Source organism: Cervus canadensis, chromosome 4 (genome assembly GCF_019320065.1).
Source record: "Cervus canadensis isolate Bull #8, Minnesota chromosome 4, ASM1932006v1, whole genome shotgun sequence".
NCBI classification, from domain to species: Eukaryota; Metazoa; Chordata; class Mammalia; order Artiodactyla; family Cervidae; genus Cervus; species Cervus canadensis.
The window spans coordinates 14,645,639-14,669,148 of record NC_057389.1 but is presented as its reverse complement, the minus strand read 5'-3'; the positions used below and the strand labels follow the sequence as shown (position 1 = coordinate 14,669,148).

The window sequence follows — 23,510 nt, the reverse complement described above, 5'->3', positions numbered from 1 at the left end:
TCCAGCTTGTAACTTATCCAGCTCAGCATTTCTGATGATGTGTTCAGCGTATAGGTTAAATAGACAGAGTGAGAACAGACAGACCTGCCATACTCCTTTCTCAATCCTAAACAAACCAGTTGTTCCATACAGGGTTCTAACTGTTGCTTCTTGACTCGGATACAGGTTTCTCAGGAGACAGGTAAGATGGTCTGGTATTCCCATCTCTTTAAGAGCTTTCCACAGTTTGTTATGATCCACACAGTCAAAGGCTTTAGTGTAGTTTATGAAACAGAAGTAGATGTTTATCTGGAATTCCCTTGCTTTCTCTATGATCTAGAGAATGTCAGCAATTTGATGTCTGGTTCCTCTGCCTTTTTTAAACCCAGCTTGGATGTCTGGCAGTTCTTGGTTCCATAATGCTGAAGCCTAGCATGCAAGATTTTAAGCATGACCTTACTAGCATGGGAGATGAGTGCAATTGTCCTGTGGTTTGAACATTCTTTAGCATTACCCTTCTTGTGAAGGGTTGAGGATTGACCTTTTCCAGTCCTGTGGACACTGCTGGGTCTTCCAGATTTGCTGACATATTGAGTGCAACACTTGGATAGCATCATCTTTTAGGGTCTTGAATAGCTCTACTAGAATTCCATTGCATCCACTAGCTTTATTAACAGTGGTGCTTCCTGAGGCCCACTTGACTTCACCCTTCATGGATCACTGCCTTGTCATAGTGAAGGGGCTTGCATGACTCAATGAAGCTATGAACCATGCTGCATCAGGCCACCTAAGATGGGTGGGTCATACTGGAGAGTTCTGACAAAATGTGATTCACTGGAGGAGGGGATGGCCAACCACCCCAGTACACTTGCTGTGAGAACCTCATGAACTGCATTTAAAAAAGACATATGTAAGTATTAGACACCAAAAAAAACTCTTTTGGAAGCTGTATACTAGGCGTCACTTTAACATGATTTGGGTCAGCCACTTTGTTAACAAACATTAGCCACTAATATTAACATCCAACATTAATGTCTTTAGATCTTTTCTCTTGGGATAATCATATTGCTCAGAGAACAGTATCCTAATAGTTGCTTTTCTGATATCTGTCACCTTCCTGCCAGAAATCTGGATCACAGTAAGGAAAGATGCTGAGGTTCTTCACATTCAGTAGGTAAATTTCTCTCAGTCTCTCCAGTTTCAGTATGTACCCGTGCTCTTAAGTAATTCTCTGCCTCTTTATCCTGCTTTGTTTTCCTTCTTGGTGCCCTTCTCTGCATGACTCATGATATATTCATTTGTTTTTTTATTCTTTGTCTTCTCCAAGTAGAATGTAAGGCCAGTGTCTCATTTTGTTCATTACTGAATACCCAATATCTGACAATAAAATGTTTTATGTAGGAGGGGCTCAGTAAAAATGCATGTAATGAGATAGGTTAAATCACATGAAATTTCTACTCTTCAGCTGTTTTTGACCTTCAACATGCAACTTCATATAGTTCAAATGAAATAAAAGAGCATCCTCATGGCTAAGAGTTCTTAGTGACTGGGAAGTAATTGTAGGAGATATTGAATATCTTTTATAGTGTATTGTATGAAAGTAATTAGTAAATAGTAAATGAGGAAACTCAAGCCCAGAAAAGTTAAATGACTGGCTCTAGACCAGGTTGTATTAGGCAGTGTGGAACCAAGACCAGAGTCTTCTATGTACCAGGCCCTGTTGGAGGCTCTGGGGACAAGCCCCTGCCTGAAGTATGACACGGGCCCTGCTGGGTGTTTCTGGGAGTGAGAGACGCAAATACCAAGCACACGAGCATACGAGGACATTGAGTGGAATTGTTCTCAGTATCTTGCAGTTTCAGCTAAAGGCCTCAGACAGTAGGCCACGTGAGCCCTCATAAACTAATGAGAGCAATGTGGAGCTGTCAGATGCCCCTCCAGGGTCAGACTGGTCCTTCAGCGCTCACCCTGACAGCTGCAACCAGCCTGGGCACTCAGACTACAGAAGTTCACAGGGAGAGGGCCCCGGATCACGGTAAAGGATAGTTCTCGGAATCAAAAGCACTGTGGCCTTATCCGCACTCTCTCTCTATTCAGACTGGGGATATGGTTCAAGGAGTTTGGATTGTAAGTGCCCATCCTGAATGCTTCTACAACTTGGTGCAATTATGACTCCAGAGAGATTTAATGTGGTGAAATTATGAGTGTACATAAATACTAAATGTTCAAGCAAAATGACAGAATAAAGTACATAACCTTCCTATTTCTCCCACAGAAGATCAATGGGAAATCTTGGGGTGCTAAGTTAAAGACTCCCCTGTTCACGACGTAAATCGAGTAGGAGGGCTCTCCAGACACCTGGGCCTAAAAGAAGCAAGGGTTGATGCCCATGACACTTCCAATTCTTGGTATCTGTCTTCATGTTGGGGAAATGAAAAACATTCAGTGAGCAGATGGCAGTCTGCATCAGGGCCTGTGAAGTATACCTGTGTGTCGCAGGCCACAGTTACAATGGAAACAGCTGTTAACCTGGGCCACCGTGTGTTAGTTTTCCATTAGCTCACCTTGTCGGCCGGGCCATTTGTAGCTCAGAGCGAAGTAAATGGAGTCATATTGCCATGATCGTCTTATTGCCATAGGTCATTATATAGGAAAACTGATAAAGCATGATTGCTTCAGAGGAGGGTAAAAACCTGCTCAGAGATTCTGGCAGAGTTTCCAGGAAGGTCGTCATTAACAAGGCTATTCAATAAACTCCCCACCACCTGGAGGTACTTTACTAATCCCATGGCAGCCAGTGGGGGAGGGGAAGTCTGCTTGGACTGCTGTCAAATGTCAGTGAAGTATGGGCCAGGAGCTTAGCACATCCATGTTTATGTTATTTTTCGATGGCGCACTTCCTCCTCTCTCTCCCTTCCTTTTCCCTTCCTTCTTTCAGGAACATTCTTGCCAGTGATGTGGGGATGAAGTGTTTTATAAGGTAAATGGACTCTCAAGGGGTGAGATAGCACTTTTCTTCACTTATCTTACAATAGGTATCTCTGTGTCTCTTTTACCTGTTGAAATATACTTTCCAGGAAGGAAGGAACCATTCTGAGGATCGGATCCTCATTGCCTGCTGTAGTGTCTAACACAGAGTAGGTGCTCAGTAATACCCACTGGCTGGAAGTATGGATGAACTGTGTACGTACACTGGGAGGACTTTTGGTCATGAGCCTAGATAGTCAGTCTGTAGAAGTCTTTAAATAGCACACTAGACATATAGATATAGGCTGAAAATGGAATAAAAAATAAAGACAAGCAGGAAAAACCCCTAAACACAACAGGATTTGTAGTTAATATAGAGGTAAATGGCACTTGATAATCTAACACTTAGGAAATATATCTGGCTGCCTTTGTTATCACTGATAGAAATTCCCTAACTCACTTTCTAGTTTTCCTTCTAATAAACTGCCTTCGATTAAGATTCTTTTCTTGAAGTTTACATTTATTAATTACAGATACTCTGCCAAGATGCTTCATCTTTGTTTTCCCCTGTAAATTACAGGAAGCAGAATCCATCACTATTTTGGAGATAAAGAAATTGAGGCTCTGAGAGTTTAAGTAATTCTTCCCATAGGTAGTAAATAGAATGGCTAAGATTTGAACCCAGGCTTGCTTGACTGCTATATCTCACTGTCTCTCAAACATCAGAAGACCACTTTAGTGCTCCCTAGACATACCTCATCCTCTTGAATTCTACGTAGGATAGAATTTCCTGAGAGCTTTGTTCTTCAGTCTTGCATTTTTTTTCTTTGGCCCATGAATTTGATGACCCTGAAGTTGCACCCACGACCTTTAGAATTTGACCCGACCTGGGGTAGAGTTGGATCTTACAGCCAATGAGCACTGTGGTAGCTGCCCTTCAGAAGCCATGAGAAACCAGCCCTTGGGGGAAGATTAACTCCACTTGCTCAAAGACACACCAGGGAGCGTGGCATTGGTCACAAATGTGGATATCATGGGCTTGGGTAGACGATGAGCCAGTCAGATGCCAAGGTGAAGGGTTAACCAGGAGGTCTTATTTCCAGATTTAAATGTTGTTGTTGTCTCTACAAAAGCAACACACTCTGCTGGGGCTTCCTTCACACCATCCTGGCTGAAGTCTGCCATCTCTCTGCCTCTCCCTGGGCTGTTCTTTGGGAACCACGCTCTCATCTCCTCTCTCTGCAGGGGTCTTTCTCCCTTGCTTCATGGATGCCCTCAGCCCCGGGCCCCATCAGGGCACGCTGAAGAGAGCACCTTCATTGTCTTAGAAGGTTAGCTCCTAGATGCCATTTTCATCAATTTATACTCTAGCCCAAAGAAACAGAGTTTCACTGACTTCCTGACAGTCTATCTCTGCCAAGCTTTTGGAACAGGAATGGAGCCACACCAACGTTTCTGGAAGGCAGGGCTGCTTTCTGTTCCTCACATCACTGACACCTTGCTTTCAGCCTGTCCCCCTCTTTGTTCTTCCTGATCAGGCTCCCAAGCTGGACTGCAGCAGTTCTTTTCTCATTGGCTTCGTAATTTTTTTAGTGCAGAAGTTGTTTGTGAATTAGGACATGCAGCCCTCTTTCTTCTGAGACAGGTCCTCCATTTTCTTTGCTTTCTTCCTATGAGAGAATCCATAGCATCTGCTTGAATGCAGGCAGGCCTATCTTTCCACTGTGATGCTTGCTCTCCATTTGACAGGCAGGACTGTCTTACAAGGCAGAGCTGAACCCTCCGACAGCTGATAATGTTAGATGCCTTTAAAATTTTGTTCCTTAAAGAGCATTGGATGACAGTGATGATGACCTATGGAAAGCAATTAAGGCTTCAGGATCATTTCTACCTGCCAATGAGATGGCAGAGAGCGCCAAGGGACTCTTCATAATGAGTAATAACTTCTCTGGGTAAGGTAGCTTCTGTAACAGAGAGTTGTTTTTTTCCTGCTAAAGTAGGTGGACAAATGCACCTGAACTCTCAGATGCTGGCAGATCAACTTAATCCTCACTATGTTGCCAAAATATTCTACAGAGAGTGTAGCCACTTCCCCGCTGCTCCCAGGAACACCAAGTTTTCCTCTCTTACTAAGGTGTAGGGCTTTCAGAAAATTGCTTATTATCCCAGAAGATTTACAGCCTTGTAGAAGCTTCCCTAGGGAATAAAAGCAGTCACTGCTTTGAAGACTTGTGAATAGCTTCACATCTAAGAGTGGAACTGTAATGTTCAAAGGCACAGCGTGAGCAGTTTTGTCATTGGTGAGGCTGGTTTTTCTGGATATGGAGCATGTGATTTCCTGTCGGTAGAACCTGAGTTGTTGGAGCAATGCAAAGTCTTGTCATTCTTTGAGTCACTGGCAGAAGCACCTTGACAAATTATTGACCAATTTGAGTGGTGGGAAGAAACCTGATTGAGATTTTTCAGCCTCCCAGGATTCCAAAAATCTCTGGGTTTCCCTGGTGGCTCAGACAGTAAAGAATCTGCCTGCAATGCAGGAGACCAGGGTTCGATCCCTGAGTTGGGAAGATCCCCTGGGCGGAGGGGCATGGCAACCCACTCCAGTGTTCTTGCATGGAGAATCCCATGGACAGAGGATAGCTTTGCATGCTATCTTAAACTGGTTGTTTTTGCTGAAAAGAGTTGACATTTTGCCTATTATGAATGTGGGCAGTAGGACTTGCTGTTCATTTAGCATATGATGTTGATATAAAACATGCGTAAAAACATTAAGATTGGGTACCTTGTGTAGAGAACCTCTTTTGCACCACTGAAAATTGGATAATTGCCGGCTATTTAGATACACTTGGTGGAGAACAGATGTTTCCATGGCACCGAAGCAATGTCTGCCTGAACCATATGTTTTCCAATACAAATACAAGGTGTTTTTTTTTTTTAAATTCAGAATGTTCTCATTCTTTATTGGAATTTTGCTGTTATGACAAAGTAGAAGACAGCAGGAAATGTTTAGGACCACATAACACAGATCCATTTCCAGAAAACAGGTCAGTCCTTTAGGAAAGAACATTCTAGAAAAAAATCCTTTGTATGCCCATAGTAAGTTTCAGAATAGATTAAATACTTTGGACATAGAGAAGGTGTAATAGAAAACATTGTAGACTGAAATAATTTGATTTCCATTCTCCAGGCTCAGGTTGTGGGGGCTGGGAATGCTAGACAATGCGAATACCATCCCGAGTCTTCTTTGTGGCTCAGCATATTATCAGTTTCAATCTGGATAATTATGTGTCTGTGGCTACAGTAGGCACCTATGGCTGTTTAACGTGTTTTGAAAACACTGTCGTTTGTCTTGATCATGTCCCCGTTTTTTTTGTTCTGCCTGTTGAGACATAATGCAGATGTCTGCACCAGAATCCCTTGCTGCCTAAGGTACAAAAAGAGCTCATGACCTAGATTTCCTCATTTGGACACACCTGCACCGGAGACGGATGAGGAAGGAACAAGGCTGGGATGTGCTCCCACGTGGGTTCATTTCCTGGCAAGCGTGGTGGCAGATGGGCTCTTGTTCATCTGACGCCCGGTCCCGGCTCGCTCAGTGTGAGCCCTGGGCGGCTGCAGCAGTGCTATTTTCATCAGGATGCTTCCCCATCGGTGGATGGCTATTGTCCTTGAGCACTTGATTACTCACTGATTCTCCTTGTAAGACTAATTCTCTGCTTCTCCTTGAGGTTCTCAACACAAAACATGGTAACGGAGATGTAGTTTCACTTCAGCAGAAATAGACTAGAAGTGCTTCAGAAAAGGAAGAGTCAAAGTGTCCATAGAATTAAAAAACCTGATAGATTTCATCTGCCTTCAAATTTGAAGGTTCTTTTCTTAATTAAATGTGAGATTCTCCCCTTTAACTTTTCCCATAGCTGTACAAGAAAAGGCACTAGGGAAAAAAATCTTGAGTATTTTCAAGGGCTTGTAAAATAGTATGAAGGAAATAAAAATTGTCTAAATTCATCATTTGGGACAATTTATTATTAGCTTTTTTTATGCTCCAGGTTTATTGAGATACAGTTGACTTATAATGTTGTATAAGTTTAAAGTGAACAGCATGATGATCTGACACATGTTTGTATTATGAAATGATTCCCACAATACAGTTAGTTAACATATCCATCACTTCATAGGTATCTTTTGTGTGTGTGTGTGTATACGTACAGTGAGAACTTTTAAGATCTACTGTCTTAGCAACTTTCACGTATAAAAATACAGTATTGCTAATTGTAGTTGCCATGTTGTACATTAGATCCTCAGAACTTATTCATCTTATAAGTGGAAATTTGTGCTATTTGACCACTTTTATCCATTCCCTGCTGCCCTCCCCCTGCCTCTAACTTATTTCAGTTAACACAGTGCTCTCAAAGTTCATTCATATTGTCACAAATGGCAGAATTTCCTTTTTTATGGGTGAATAATATTCTGTCTTATATCTCTATTATCTATTTATCTCACCTTTTCTCTATTCATTTGTCAGTGGACACTCAGGTAACTTCTTCTTGGTTATTGTAAATAATCCTGCAGTGAATGTGAGGATACAGATGTCTTTTTGAGACAGTGTTTTTGTTTCCTTCAGATATATACCCAGAAGTAGAAATACCAGATTATATTATAATTCTATTCTTAATTTTTTTAGGGACCGCCATACTGTTTTCCATAGTGCCTATACCAATTTACATTTGTACCAACAATGCACAAGTGTTTCCTTTCCTCCACATCCTCAACAGCACTTGTTATTATTTGTCTTTCTGATAATAACCACTGCCATTTTAATAGGAATGAGATGATATCTAACAGTGGCATTGATTTGCAATTCCCTGAGATTAGTGATGTTGAGCACCTTATCATGGACCTGTTGACCATTTGTATATCTTTGGAAAAATGTCTATTCAGTTACTTTGTCCATTTCTTAACTGGATTATTTGTTTTTTGTTTGTTTATTTTTGCTATTGAGTTGTGTGAGTTTCTTACATATTTTGGATATGGACCTCTTATCAGGTATAGGATCTGTAAATGTTTTCTCCCATTCCATAGTTTGCCTTTTCATTTTCTTGGTCATTTCTTTTCCAATGCAGAAGTTTTTAGTTTGACATAGTCTCACTGGACATTTTTTTTTTTTTTCACTTTTGTTGCTTATGTTTTGGTGTCATACCCAATAATTTATTGTGAAGACCAATAACAAGGAGATTTTCCCCCATGTTTTTTGGGGAATTTTATAGCTTCAAGTCTTACATTTTAAGTCTTGAATCCATTTTTTTTTTTAATGTTTGTGAGTGGTGCACGATAGTCCAGTCTCATTCTGTTGCATGTCAACATTCCGTTTCCAGAATCAGTTTTTGAAGAGGCAGTCTTTTCTGCGTGGAGTGTTTTTGGTCCTCTTGTCAAATATTAGTTGACTGTATATGTGTGGGTTTATTTCTGAGCTCTCAATTCTGTTCTGTTGGTCTGTGTAAATGTTTTGATGCCAGTATCATACTGTTTTGTGTATTATAGTTTTGAATATAGTTTGAAATCAGAAACTATGATATTGCCAGTTTTGTAGTATAGTTTGAACTCAGGAAGTGTGATACTGCAGAATTTCAGTAAAATACTAGCAAGCTAAATTCAACAGTGCATTAAAATGATCATACACTCTGATCAAGTGGAATTCATTCCTGGGGATCCAAGGGTGGTTAAACATATGCAAATCAATAAATATATGAAGCATCACATTAATAGATGGACAATCAAAGATCAAAATTATATGATCATCTCAGTACATGCAGAAAAAGCATTTGATAAAATCAACATCCTTTCATGATAAAAGCTCTCAACAAATTTGGTGTAGAGGGCAGTGTATTTCAACATCATAAAGACTGTGTATGACAAGTCCACATCTAACATGACACTCAGTGGTGAAAGTTTTAAAGCTTTTCCTCTAAGGTCAGGTTCTCACTCTCACAGCACCTATTTGTCATAGTGCTGGAAGGCCTAGAGGTCTTTTCAAAGTATAGTCCACAGATCTTTGGAGGTTCCCAAACCCTTGAAACCCTATGAGGGTGTCTGCAAAGACAAAACCATTTTCCTAATAATCCTAACATTGTTTGCCTTTTTTCCCTTAACATTTGCATTAATGGTGCAAAAGCAATGAATAATAATTGCTTATTATTGCTAAATAATTTAGTTTATTTAGGCTACACTCATCTGGACATCCCTGCTTTAAACTGTGAGTTGACTAGATTTGGCTCCAGAATGTGAATCTGCTCCGTATACATTTGTTTTGGAAACAGGCTGAAGGGGCTATAGCTCCCAGGAGCATACTCTTCTCATGGCACTGACATACTGACAAGCAAGAGCCAAGCCAAACTGTGGGGAAAGATTTAAGACCTTGATTGTGTCATGTCTACTGATAGACCAAAGCAGATCAAGCTTAGCATCCATAGGCCATGAAAGTACACTGTCCACTGAGGCGGAGAGAGCAGCATGAATAATAATGATCATCAGTGGCACCAACTACATCACTAGTCATTATGTTCTTCACCATGATGAACTCATGGTTAAGAATATCCCCTAAATCCCATGACACTTAAGAACACCCTTGGTGGAGCACTTTGATGTCTACCTAATGATCATGGTTTCTTGAGGAAGAGCATTTGTGTAGTTGTTTGAGTTGCATGTTGAATGAGCTGTTTGTTTGTTTTTCATGACATACCATCTTTACTTAAAAAAGAGTGACTGGAAGACAAGCTAGTTATTCTGAATTGGATATTTGGCAGAGATTTATTGAAAATGAATAAAGGGAGCCTGTTACTTCATGGCAAACACCTGGCAGTATTTGTGGCAAATGATACAATTTTAGCTCTTTGGTGAAATTAAAATTTTGGAAAATTTGTATCTACCATCATGAGCTTGACAACTTCTTAATACTTAAAGAATTTTATGAGATTGTAATCATAATAGCTAATGTGCTTTTAAAAAATATTGTATGATAAAAATGTGTCAATAGCTGGAATGTGTATATGACTCACTGAATCAGTATTTTCCAAATAACAGTGCATAGTGTTAGAAAAGTATGTGTGGGTGAAAATTCTATTTAAAGTTTAATATAGACCAATGGATTTTAGTCTTAGAGAATGCAAAAAGTTTGATACAGTTTCAGAGTCTACTTGCTTCTACTCCAAGAAGCTGCTTGTTGAGTTTTGATGCATCATCAAAGAAGAATATCCATAAGTATACTTCTTCCTTTCTTCCTTTTTCATGTATATTTTTGTTAGACTACATTTTCTTTATATACTTCAACCAAAACATAATTTTGTAGCAGGCAGAACGCTGAAGTAGGTAACAGAATCCAACCTTCTTCTACTAAGACAGACAGTAAAGAGATTTGCAAAAGTATAAAACAATGGCATTCTTCTCACTAACTTTTTGTTTTGGAAATAGTTATTATTTTTAAAAATTATGTCATTTATGTTAGTATACAATGATTTTATTATTGTAATTCTGGAATTAATAGCTTAAACATTTTTTAATTTAAAAAAGTTTCAGTGGATATAACTCACATTAACAAAAGCTCTTTGAGGTCCTTAGTAATACTGAGTATAAAACAGACTTGGTTCCAAAAGAATTTTTAAATGCTACCTTAATAAATCATTCTTGGGTAATTTTGCATTTCACTATTATGAGGCTATACCAAGCAAGTTCTATAGTCAGCAGTAGATTAGAATGACCTCCCAATTTGGATATGAAACTGGAAATAACAATCAGTGTCAGTCACATAAGTAATTAAGTCCAAAAGCAAAACAAAGCTTTAAAAAGCCTGACACTTTGTTCACGTGCACTAAACACCGATGAGCTTGGTTACTGACACGAGATGGTAAGTGCCGCTCTTGGTCTCCTAGGGAAGCTCTTTGCTTTGCCACGTCACATACATGCTCTTTTGATCTCCGATACTGGTCTTCTGTCTGCTTTCCTTGTGTTAGTACCTCCGACATACGGCTTGTTTCTCTGTCTACCTTTCATAACGTCATTTCACTGGGAGCTTTGAGACTAGTATGTGGAATCATCAGCAGACTACAGTTCTGTTTTAAGTGGGTTTCCTTATCAAAAATACATAGCATTATATGACATTCTTAGGATTCAGTGCTTTTACTGATGGCATATAATACAGAGTTGAATAAAACTATACAGTTCGACATAGTCAACTGTATTATTACCTGATACAGAGCATAAAAACAGAAGAGAGAAAGCAGCTGGGTGAAAATAGCCAGAGAAAGAAAAGAAAGATGTTTTCCTGCTGCTTTTCTGATGTCAGCACTTTTTTTCTGAGCTTTGAATGTATCTCTTCATTTCCTCTCTCCCTGGGACTCTGGCTTCTCAGCTAGAGTTTGATATAACTTAAAGCGTGCCGTCGGTACAGTGAAGTCACCTGTGCTCAAATGTGTCCTTGCTGCTTATTAGCTATGTGACCTTGATCAAGCAACTTCACCTGTCTGTGCTTTAGTTCCCTTTCTCTATGCTGGAGATAATAATGAGTGAGTCTACATCACTGAATGAAGATTTAGTGAAACAATCCATGTACCACGCTTAGCATCCTGCCTGCTACCAGTGAGTCCACCATGGATATCAGCCATGACTCTTGTGCCCTGCTTTTCCTCATTGGTGCTTTTATCTCAACTGTACTTTAAATGAGTAGGAAAAACAAAGAACTATGTTAGATACTTCCACAAGTGCATATTAAATTAATATATACCAGGCATTGTGCTCGAGTTAGGAGATTCAAGATGAATGAAAACAGTGTCCAGAAGGGCAGATGCCTTGTCCAGGTAGCATATTATTTTAATCCTAGCCTCTATCCAGGTGTCTGATGTAGAGTAGATATTTTTAAATGTGTGCCAAAATCAAATAATCAGCCTATGAGGTAACTATAATTACTCTTACCATTTTTCAGGTAAACTAAAAGGTTGGAAGATTCATTTATTCCATGTCACCTAGCTAGTAAGTGACAATCAGAATTGAAACCACCTCAACTTGACTCAGCTTGGAGTTGGTATGCTGTGTCTCTAGGAAGGCTAACACTAGCTGTCATGATGCTTGAGAGGTATGCATTGGGATCCTTAATTTCTAGTTTCTAAAGAGTGTCATCACACTGCAGGTAATCCAGCTGTTCCACAAAACATGTCCTAAGTATTTACTGAGTATTCACCTTTGTGAATAGGACACTGTACTAATGTTTGCAGACGTATCAGTTGACATGAGAGATGTTATTGAAACTTAACACCCCATCCAGGGGGACAGCCGCTAATTAAATTAATGTGATTTGCCTTTGTGATGAATGCTGTATGCAAGCATTTATCAGAAGTTCTAACTTAATCTGATCGAGTGGTCAGAAAGTCTATCCCAGTGGAGGGATTTTTAAATTGAGCTCTGAAGGGCAAATAGAAAATAATTAACTACACAATAAATTGAGAACCTTTCTGACAGAATAGTTGTACCCACCACAGACTCGGGACACTGCAGTAAAAGGAAGAAGGCCAGTGTACTACACGCAGTGGGTGAGATAGGCAGTGAGGTACATGAAGCTGAGACAGGATAGGGCCAGGTTATCCGAACTTCAGAACCAGGTTAAGCATTTTGGTCTTCCCCTAACTCCAGTCGAGTTTACAGAAAAGAGTGTTGTGATAAGATACACGGTTTAGAAAAATCAGAGTGTGAAAGAACACACAGGTGTACTCTGCTGAAAGATGGCAGTGTAGACCAGGATAATGAATTGGAGGTGGAGAAAATTGGGTAGATTTGAAAGATATACCTGTGGGATAGATTTTATAGACTCGGTAACATAGATCAAGTAGATGAGCAGGAGGCCGATCCTATTTTGTGGGACCTGAAGCTTATGGAACTGGGAAGCTCCTCCAGAAATTGATTTTCTGTGTAAAGGAAGGTCCCGAGACCTTGCATGCAGAACTCAATGAGGTTGAGATGATGAAGAGAAGGGGCTTCTTTTCCTGCAGCTCATTTTATCGAGGGACAACCCTTTCCCCAGAATCTTTTGCAGCATTTCTCTCAAGTGTAGGAGGTTGGATAGAAAAATAGATGATCCATTTCAATTTTAAGACTTCTCTGACTGTGGCGGGTAGGAAACAATTTAGGCAGGTGCATTATCTGTGAGACAAGAAGGCAATCCACACCCATGCTCTGGTAGCAAAATACAATTATTTAACAAGATACTTTTGAAAGAATAATTTATGCTTGGACAACAGAGATGAACTGAGTGGTACTCAACAAACTGGGACGACGACCACTCTGTCTTATGGACATGAGTGACTGGGTGGGTACCCTCTTTTCTCTGACTTCTCAGTTGTCACCCCTCATGAAGATGAGTTCCAGCTCTTCTGGGATCACTGTGGGTGGACTCTGACTCATCCCCTCATTGGTAACGGTTGGCACCTGTTTTCTGTCAGCTAATGTGTGCTGCAGCATTTTATTCTGAGGCAAGGAGGAGGCCCGAGCTGTACATGCTCAGAAATAATCAGGCATGTGGTGGTTGTAAGCCTTATTTGTGATAGAACTCAGAATCATGCTGGGAAAGTATGAACTGGAGATGGTTTCCTGGAAGATCACATCTCCCCAAGTGAGCTGAGAGAACCCTAATCCTGGAAGATGGTCCAGGAAACAAGGATTATGTCTGGAGAAATGAATATCCCTCTTGAAGAGTTAGGATGCAAAGCATTGTTTTGAGAGGATTTCTTAGAACTCCTATACAGTAAAGGAATACAAAAACTCACTTTTTCATTCACTTTTTCACTGCTGCACATGACCGGCGAGTCCTTTTTTTAAGACAACCCCCCCTCCCACACACACACACCACAGATTAAGAATACTTTGGGGGATAAAAAGATACATTAGCACCAAGGCAGGAAGGGCAAGGAATGGGGAGAGAAATAAAATGGCCGACCATAGTAGAAAACTCCTAGAGTTCATGTCCAGACTAGCAACATCCTGGTTTTCAATATCTTTTGGTAGCTCTTGGGCTGGACTACACATAAATTCACGTGGAGCTGATTCGTGATCCAAAGGATACCTGAGCTAGTGGGTTGGTCTCTTGGTCCTTTAAGAAAAGGGCTTTGGTTCATTTCAGAATAGGTCAAAGTGATTATTGACAAGGACAACTGCCTCTCTCACTTTTCAATATATTGAGATTTGAAATTGTGAGTAAAGAAGCAGCATAAATCTAGTTGTTCCTGGAAGTATAAGATTTTCTATTAAGGCATCAGTTTGAAAAATTTGGAGCTACAACTGAAAAGTCAAAGAGGATGACGTAGTGAAGAGTTAGGGTCAGATAGACCAGTCTCAAAATTCTGGCTTGGCTCTGTGATGTTGGGCCAGTGACCTCACCTCTCTGAATCTCATTTTCAGTATCTGTAAAAACATTTCCCTTGTAGCATAATGCAAGCATTAGAAATAATACATCCACTCTCATGAATTATCTCATTATTGACAAAATATAGAACCCATATGCTTAATATGCAGTAAATGTTCACTTAATAAAAAGCTATTTCTATTCATTCTAATAGCAGAAAAGAACTGATAGTATAAGACACAGTATTCATTTGATTCCCATGCTATAAATATTTTCTAAAATGCATGTCCTCCTTTTGCCCTGCTAATTTAAGGCAATAGCCTAAAATTTCTGCCAGGTTAAAAATCTCATTTCTACTGCTTGTTGTCTATGTGACCTTGAACAAACCACAGCACCTCTCTCTGCCTCAATTCTCTAATCTAAAAATAGGGACACATATTATTTATCTCCTATTTCTTTTGCAATTCCTGGGTGCCTTCAGCTAAGCAAGGCACTGTGCTGCTGATACAATTAAGGACTCATTGTTTCTAACGTAAACATTTCTCAATATTTTATAAAATGCTTGCGTTTGAAAATTCCCAACTCATTGCACACACAAAAAGTGATTGGCCATGAGACAAATTTAGCTCATGATTTCCTTTTTTCTTCATCTCCTTTCTTTTCAGTTGTCACCTCTAGCTTTCTCTGGCTTTGGGTAGCTGTTCTCTGACACTCCCTTCTCATTGTGGTCCAGTCTTCATTGGCTACAATCAAATGGTTTCCATTGTGACCCTAGGAGAAATTTCCCATTGGAATGACAATTCCCAAGGCACCATCACCTTGATCAGCAATAATTTACGGTATTTTCATCTTCTTTATTGATTCTAATTTTTTTTTCTTTCTTAAATATGTAGATAAGAACTGCAAATTCACATCTATTTGACTCTCATGTCCATTTTCTTTTCACAGCACCGCAATAATAATTAGAGCAGTAGTTTCACTAATAATAAAAACTAACATTTATTGAATATTTATTAGGCGTAGGAAACATACTAAATAATTTATCCGCATTATCTTATTTAATCCTAATAGCAAACCTATGAGCGGTAGACTTCATTGTCATAAATGACGAAGCAGGACTCAGAAAGGTGAAGTAACCTTCTCAAGGGCACACAGCTAGAATACGGTAGAGCTGGAATTCACATTCACTTGCGGCTGATGGAAGAACCTACACCTTTAGCCGCTTTGTGTTGCTGTTGCATTTTCAGACTTTCTTTTTGCCCTTTAATAATAATGATGCAAGAAGTAACTGTCAAGGATATAAGGCAGGACCAGGCAGAGAGGCTACTCTCCTCACATCAAAACATCATCTAGATTTGTAAGTCATCTGCTGCTGGGGCTGCAAGAGACGGAGCTAACGGTAGACGGGAACAGTCATGACAGCCTTGGAGAAACACCTGAGATGGTTTCCCCTACCTTCTTCTATGAACAAGAACCCTTTCTGAGCCTGTGGGCCCGTCCCCAGGTAGGTAAATGTTCAATGAAGATACCTACAACATGGGCTTCTATGGAGGTGGAGGGTGTGTGGCTGTGGATGAGAGTGAAAGTGCTTTGTGGCGTCCCAGGCTAACTGTTTGGAATACAGTGGAGGCCTGTTTTAGAAACCAGGAAGTGATTTTTGCCTCCTTTGCACATGCCCTGGGAATGGTGGACACATAATGGCCATAGTCACCTCTTTGTCACGAACTGGTGATAAGAGTGTATGTGTTAGTCACTCAGGTGTGTCTGACTCTTGGTGATCCCGTGGACTGTAGACCGCCAGGCTCCTCCGTCCATGGGATTTCCCAGGCAGGAATACTGGAGTGGATTGCCATTTCCTGCTCCAGGGGATCTTCCTGATCCAGGGATGGAACCCAGGTCTCCTGCATCGTGGACAGGTTCTTTACTATCGGAGCCCCTAGGGAAGCCGTGAGTAGGGCTCACCTAATGTCTCTGTGTAGCAATATACAAGCAGTACAAATTATACAAATGTGCAAACTGCAGGCTAAAACGGAAGTGAGCAAAGGCGTCTTCATTATTTTGTAACATAACTTTATTTCTGTTAAAAGCTGCTTTTCTAATAAGTGGTATGAACCTGATCTCAGCCAATCACATTTTCTTCCCTTACCCTGGGGTTTCATCTAGCTTCTGAGAGAGGCTGGTGGACTGTGACAGTGTTGGATGAGGGAGAGAGGGGAGCATAGATGTCTGCTCTGAGCTACCTTCTACTGAAGCCATTGTCAGCTGAAACATCCATTCTAGTCTTTGGGCAGTCTCGTGCTGGTCAGTGTGGCTCTGTTGTGTTACTCCATTGTGTTATTCCTTGCAGATACGTGAGAGTCATTTTTTCTCTCTGCTTTTATTTACCTCCTAAATAAACTACCTGTACCCAGTCATTCATTGTCTGAAGCTCTCCTTTTAGTAGGAGCTGAACTAAGATCTTTAAAGATGAAAATTTCAGAGCTTGGGCAGGGTCTTTGTTTATCCTTGGGATCAGTATTAACAGGTTTATGGCTTAATACTAGCTCTCTTTTTGTACTCTAGGCTCAGGAAGGCACAGTGTGAAAGGGATAGAATTGGTAGTGGAATGGACATGTGGAACTTTTTCTTTCATTATTTTTGCGATACAGTAAGGCTATGTAACCAACTACTCGAAGACTCAGTTGTCAAGGTGACAAGTTCAGTTTATTTAGGCTGCATTCATCTGGACAGCTCTGCTTCAGACTGTGAGTTGCCTGGATTTAGTTCTAGAATGTGAATCTGCCTCGTACACATTTGTTCTGGAAACAGGCTGAAGGGGCTGTAGCTCCCAGAAACATGCTCTTCTCATAGCACTGGCGCATTGGAAAGCAAGAGCCAAACCAAAGTGTGGGAGCTGATTTAAGATCCCTGATCGCCTCCTGTCTGCTAATATTTCACTGACCAAAGCAGATCAAGCTTAGCATCCATAGGCCAGACAAGTACACTGTCCACCGGGGCAGAGAGAGTAGCATAAATAATAATCACCATCATGTGTATTAGTGGTATTATTTTACCACTAAATGGTTTTTAATATAATTTACTATGCCTTTTAAAATTCTGTTTGATAAAAGCATTTGGTATTATTTTACCACCAAAATAATAATGGTATTATTTTGCCTTGCAAAATTATGAGGCAGTTAGGAAAACATTCCTCTTCCTTCTTCTGGGTTTAAATTTATATTTAGGAATTAATGCCTGTCCTTGGGACATGTGTGTGTATTTGTGTTTGTACTTGCAGCCTACACTTGGTTTTTCCAGGACTTACTAAGTGGACATTCCAAAGAAATCAAACTATCTTTAATCCCCCAGGTGGGAAGACTTTGAAGATGGCTAGATGTGGAGAACAAAAGCCAGTTGAACAGTCCTTCTAGAATTCTTGAGAAATTGTTTTGGTTTTACTGAGTATTTATGACTTAGGAAGGGGGAATGGAGTTTGGGGGGAAACCAACCTCTGTGTAGGAAGGCGTCAGATTCTGAAATGGTGGGTGGAAAATCCTGGAATAAGGGTTTGGAGCAGGAGAGAAAATGGGCTGAAAATAGGAGGTCAGAATTAGAAATTGGGGTGCTTCTGATGAGGGGCCCCCTGGGAAGAATTTAATGCTGAGTTGCTATAATCTGGCTGGTAAACAAAGTCACAATTATTAAACTGTTACAAATGACTGCTTTCACATGCTGTCCCTGTAGTTTTTTTTTTTTCTCAGCATTTCAGTTAATGCTCAGTCATACAACTTAGTACGCTGTCAGAAAAAAAAAGTGAAAGACTGGGCTATAAAGCAAGATGAAATATACCTATTAGATTCTTAAATTGCTTTTAAGAAAGCCCATTGAACTTAATGTAAATCTTCACCTTTTAGTTTTTACAATTCATTTAGGAAATATAATAAGAGAAGGAGATCCTGTTTTTGTTGGAAACATAAGCTTCTATTTTCTTTTTAACTTAGTGAGAAACCATTTATTCTTCAGATTTATAAGCATATTGTACATATTCTGGTTAATACATCAAGCGTATAATGTGGGAGTTCCTTTAAAAATGCTAAGACCACACATGTTAAACTCAGCTACACATTATATTAGGTTATGAGACAAATGTCACTTTTAATACCACAACATATACATATTACACTTTTTTTTCTCACTGACAGAGGAACATGCCTTTCAAAAATATTTTATTGGATGAAATGTTCTTACTCTCAGGAAAATTTTGGTTTTTAATATAATTTATTATGCCTTTTAAAATTCTGTTTGATAAAAGCATTTGGTAAAGCATTACAAATACCTGTAAAGAAAATATAGTTTAAAATTCTGAGGGAAATATATAAGTGTCCTCTTTTTACATTTTCACAAAAATCCACACAGGCACTAAGAAAGACTGACAAAAATATTTCAAGTCTGAACAATATGTTCCAGGTTGGAAACATTCAAACATGACTTTGTTTAACTATTAAAGCTTCTCTTGATTGAACCTTGGTCTACGGTCCAATGGTTGGTGGGGGTTTTAACCAGAAAAAGATACTGTTAGAAGGATGAAAAAGAAAGCTTCATACAAATTAGCATTAGTTTGGGAATGGGGTCAGGAGAAGTTTTCATCTGTTATTTTTTATTGGCCTCTCTGGGACTTAGCTTTATTTTTTCATTGATTTATTTTTAACTCATTGAAAACTTAGTTATTTTTTTCATAATAACTCTGGTACTTTTCAGCTTTATGTAATACTTTTTGATGTGCTGCAATTTTCCAAAATTCTGTTTAACACTGTGAATCATGCAACATGTGATATTTCCATGATAGAGAGCATACTGCAATTCTTTCAGGGGGACATCCTCAATACATCGTGCGTATTGCTCTAGAAATACCCTCATTCTGCACAATTGGGGGTGAACATCTGTCTTACCAAATTCACTTTAAAGCAAGTGACAGACTTGGGTTCTCCTGATCTAGTTCAGTGGAGTTCTCTTCTGGGTCCAGTGGCCTAATGAAGTTCAGACCTCACGGAAGAATTGCAGACAGCGGACTGAGGGGGTGAATGCCAGTGTTGTCAGTGACCGGAGCCTTTGGGAGAGCGGGAACCTAGGGGCTTGGCAATTCATGAAAAAGAATAAGTGAGCATCTGGGTGAGGTGAGATAAAACATGTAAGTCAAACAAGATTTCAGAGGTATTTTCAAGGGTCTAAAATACCTTTTCTTTTTTTTGGCCAGTAAATTAGATCATGACAAATTCTTGTAATTATTGATTATCATATAGTTCCTACCTGAAAGAAGTTGGGGATTTTTTTTCCTAATGCCTTTACACTGTGCATGTTCGTTTAGTGCAGGAATAGGCAAAATCAAATGCCTATTGAATGCAGACCAGTCAGGTGGCTGTGATAAGCAGCAAGGGTGAACAGGGTACCATGGGGACGTGTATCCAAGTCTGTAACTTCTAGGCAGCTGCTACTCAGCTCCAGTCAGCTCCTGCTATGAGGGAAGATGCATCTGACAGTCAGGCTTTATGTGAAATCTCATAGTTTCAATAATCACTCCCATTTTTAAAACATTTAACGTGCCAAGCAAAATCTAGCTGAGGGTCAGACGCTGCCTGTGGGCGGCCAGCTTGTGTCCTCTGAGTTGAAGCTTGGAAACAATTTGAGAATTTGGAGACTATCATCCGTAAGACTGGAGAAGCGCCTTCGGTATCAAGGAATGAAAACTCAAAGATCCAGAAAAATCTGCTCTAATGAATGTAATTTAAAACACAACAAAACCTCCCATTGGCTCTCCCTATGATGAACATTTTCCTGTTATTACATTGCTTTTCCATGTTATGAGTGGTGGTTTCCTGTTATGACTATTTAAAAAAAGAAAATTATGACTAGGAATTGGCCAAGTCCCTAATACAAATTTGTTCTAAGAAAGTGGTATCAATAGCTCTCTCAGTATTTAGTTTGTGGCTGAGAAAGGAGAAGGTAAGGGGGAGGAGAGGAAGGCGGGTGCTCACAGCCTGAGTCGTGATCACCTTCAGATCCATGGAGGCCTCTCCATGGTACATCAAGCAAAGAATATTCTGAAACTGCTCACACAGCCAGTGCAGGGTTTGAGGCCTTTTTCTGGATCTAAGTAACCCAGCCTTTCCCCAAAATGACCTAACAGCCTCTTCCTGAATGAGCAGCACTTTGGAGCAGAAAAGCCCGGGATATGAATCTAATTAAGAGCTCCTTCATGAGAAACTTTCCAAGCCCTTCTTTGGCATCAAAATTTGAAGAACCATATGACAAAGACAGGGGACAAGCTATTAGAACCTGTCTTCCTTCCTTTCATTTTTTTGCAGGTTGCTTTTTCAAAGTAATCTATTGCCCTGTGTACCTTCTATTTTGAGACATGAAATGGGAGGCCAGAGAAGGCGTTCTCGCGTGGCACGAGGGCCAGGTGTGAACTGTGGCCCCAGAAAGAACAAAACATTTGACTTGTGCAAGCAGGGAAGACGTGCTTTGTGTAATCAGTTCAGGAAGTTGGATTTACTGCTTGAGCTCCTAGCTTTCAAATATCCAGTTTAGGGAGAAAAAGAAAAAGTACCGCAAAGGATATTAGAAGCAGAAGAATCAATGACAAAACACCCACTTCAGACACAGGCAAAATCTAAGGGGGAAGGAAGAAGCGTGACTATCTCCAGCTTCAGACCAGCACACATTTTAATTTTCCTCCCTCAGAAGGTCCACCAGAGCTTGGAGCAGCCGGTCGTCCCTGTGCTTGTAAGGTTTCATGTTGTAGAAGCCATCGACATAGTCGTTATACAGACTGTCCTCAGAGTCTTTAAGCTGGGAGGGTTTGTTCAGCCTTTCCAGGGCTTCGTAGAAATTTTCGTAGGGGATGTTGAGCTTCGCACTTGGGGACTTCTTTGGTGATTGCTTTGAGGGTGAGTTTTTGCTGAAAGCGCTTTGCAGGAGTCTCAGCATGGCCTCAGAAGGGGCGCCCTCTGCCAACTCATCCCTTCTGCCCCCGACTGCACCGCTGCTGGGGCTTTGGGATGCCTGAGCGTACCCGTTCAGGTCCTCTTGTGTAGGCTGCTCCTGAAACACAGAAAGCCACCGGCCAAGGGGAGAAAGCTCGTTATTTAGGAGCCAGCAAGGCAGCCACAGCACACACCTACTGCCGGTCCCTCGCGAGGCCGTCTGGGGAGCAGAGGAGTGCAAAGCTTGCACTCACACTAACTGGGGTTTCCGCCTGCATATTCCCATTCATTAGTGCATCTTTGAAGTGAAGTGAAGTGGAAGTCGCTCAGTCGTGTCCGACTCTGCGACCCCATGGACTATCCAGTCTATGGAATTCTCCAGCCCAGAATACTGGAGTGGGGACCCTTTCCCTTCTCCAGGGGATTTGGCACCTTTTTAATCTCCCTGAACTTCCCCCATCATATGGCAGTAAGAGTTCCTCTGTTTCTTGTAGGTTTTGAAGCCTGATGGGATGATGTAGGTGAATGTGCATACCTGTTGGTTTCCTTCGCTTGTCAGCCTGCTATAGTAGAATGCATGTTAGGGGGTTTAGTAACATTGAATTCATTCATTTTAATGTCTTAAGTTCTGGATGGAAAAGTTAATTGTAAAAGATAGTACGCTCTTATCCCATGGAAAATCAACAGTTTACCAGTCCCTTTCCTCCCATCGTGTTTTGGGAAGGAGCTGCTGCTAAGACAGGCAGGAACTCTTGCAGAGGCACCAGTAACGCTGTCGTGTGGCAGCTCTCTGGAGCTGCCCTTTCTGTTCGGAGCTGCCCTTTCAGCCACTGAGTTGTCAGAAAGGGTCTGGGAAGAGACTCGGGCAGTGGTCCAGGAAAGGGGGGACGCTGGAGAGACCAGAGAAGCATCTCTTGGTCACCTGTTGTGGAAGCATTTCACTATTTTAACACTCAAAAGAAAAGTGAAAGTGAAGTCGCTCAGTCGTGTCCAACACTGTAATCTATCAATTCTTCCATCCATGGGATTTTCCGGGCAGGAATACTGGAGTGGGTTGCCATTTCCTTCTCCAGGAGATCTTCCCGACCCAGGGATTGAACCCCAGTCTCCTGCATTGTAGGCAGACTCTTTACCGTCTGAGCCACCAGGGAAGTCCTTAACAATCAAAGGGTTCTGTTATTACCCCTTAGGGAATCTTGGAGGAAGAAGTTCCCCCACGGTGCCCCCTGCCTCCAGGACTGTGACGAGGAGGCCTCCGGGATAGGGCCCCAGCAGAAGCTGTTTTGCAGAATGTAAACGGGGCCAAAATGTGAGCTGAGGCCTTCACACAGCTAGTTTATACATTTCTTGAATAAAGAATGTCTTTGTATCTTCCAAAACACCCGTCATAGAGCCAGTCCTGTTCAGGGAAGGTTGTCCTGGAAATTCTGATAACCTACCTGCTACGATCTGATGCACAGTGCTAGAGGCCTGGGGGATACACAGATAAAGAAAATGTGTTTTCTGCCCCCCCCCCCATCTGATAAGGGAGAAGCCAGCGGCTTCTGGCTGAGACCTAGGAATGTAACTGACTGACTTCAGTTTTCCTCAGCAATTTTCTAAGAAAGACTGTGATTCTGTAGCTCCCCTTGGAATTGCCAAGAAGCATCAGTTTAAGGAATTAGTAAAGAGAAGCGTGCATGATTTGGTCACTTGACCCTTGGTCTTCTTTCTGTAAAATGGACATACTGAGATCTATCCTTTTTAGGTTACAAGGGTTTTAAGTTAAATGAGACAGTGTGGAAAATCCTTCAAAACTAGGTGCAATACAAACATTAGGTATATGTGAGCATACAAAAAGATAGCTTTCTTTAAAATTTGATACTGGTATAAATGGAGAAAATTCATGTTCGAGAATTGAATAATACTGAATTCATTCATTTTAGTTTCTAAATTTTGGATAAAAGAATATGTGAAACAATTTCCTATTGAAAATAAAGTTCATTTCTTCTCCCTTTCCTCCCAACCCATGTTTTAACTCACTTACTGCCTAAAAGTTAGGGTAGGTTCACCCACTCTTGATTGTGTGTGCGTGCTAAGTCTCTTCAGTCATGTCCAAGTCTTTGTGACCCTATGGACCACCAGGCTTCTCTGTCCATGTGATTCTCCAGGCAAGAATCCTGGAGTGGGTTGCCATGCCCTTCTCCAGGGGATCTTCCTGATCAAGGGATTGAACCCAC

General features: G+C 40.8%; 1 protein-coding gene and 1 long non-coding RNA gene across 22 annotated transcripts in view; one reads left to right on the top strand and one right to left on the bottom strand.

Moving 5' to 3' along the window:
* Window positions 1-23,510, top strand: part of LOC122439514 — a 517,062-nt gene that overhangs the window by 302,580 nt on the left and 190,972 nt on the right. The window contains exon 4 of one of the 19 annotated variants that reach the window (XR_006268897.1): window positions 11,921-12,068. The exons of the other annotated variants lie outside the window; for them this stretch is intronic. This is a non-coding gene — a long non-coding RNA (uncharacterized LOC122439514). Of the gene's footprint in view, window positions 1-11,920; window positions 12,069-23,510 lie in introns of those variants that run through there. 19 annotated transcript variants of the gene reach the window in all.
* Window positions 20,760-23,510, bottom strand: part of PCSK1 (proprotein convertase subtilisin/kexin type 1) — a 39,756-nt gene continuing 37,005 nt past the window's right edge. For all 3 annotated transcript variants that reach the window (XM_043464606.1, XM_043464607.1, XM_043464608.1), the window contains one exon: window positions 20,760-21,409. In XM_043464606.1, the coding sequence (XP_043320541.1) occupies window positions 21,032-21,409 (378 nt within the window). In that variant the 3' untranslated portion in view covers window positions 20,760-21,031. The remainder of the gene's footprint in view (window positions 21,410-23,510) is intronic.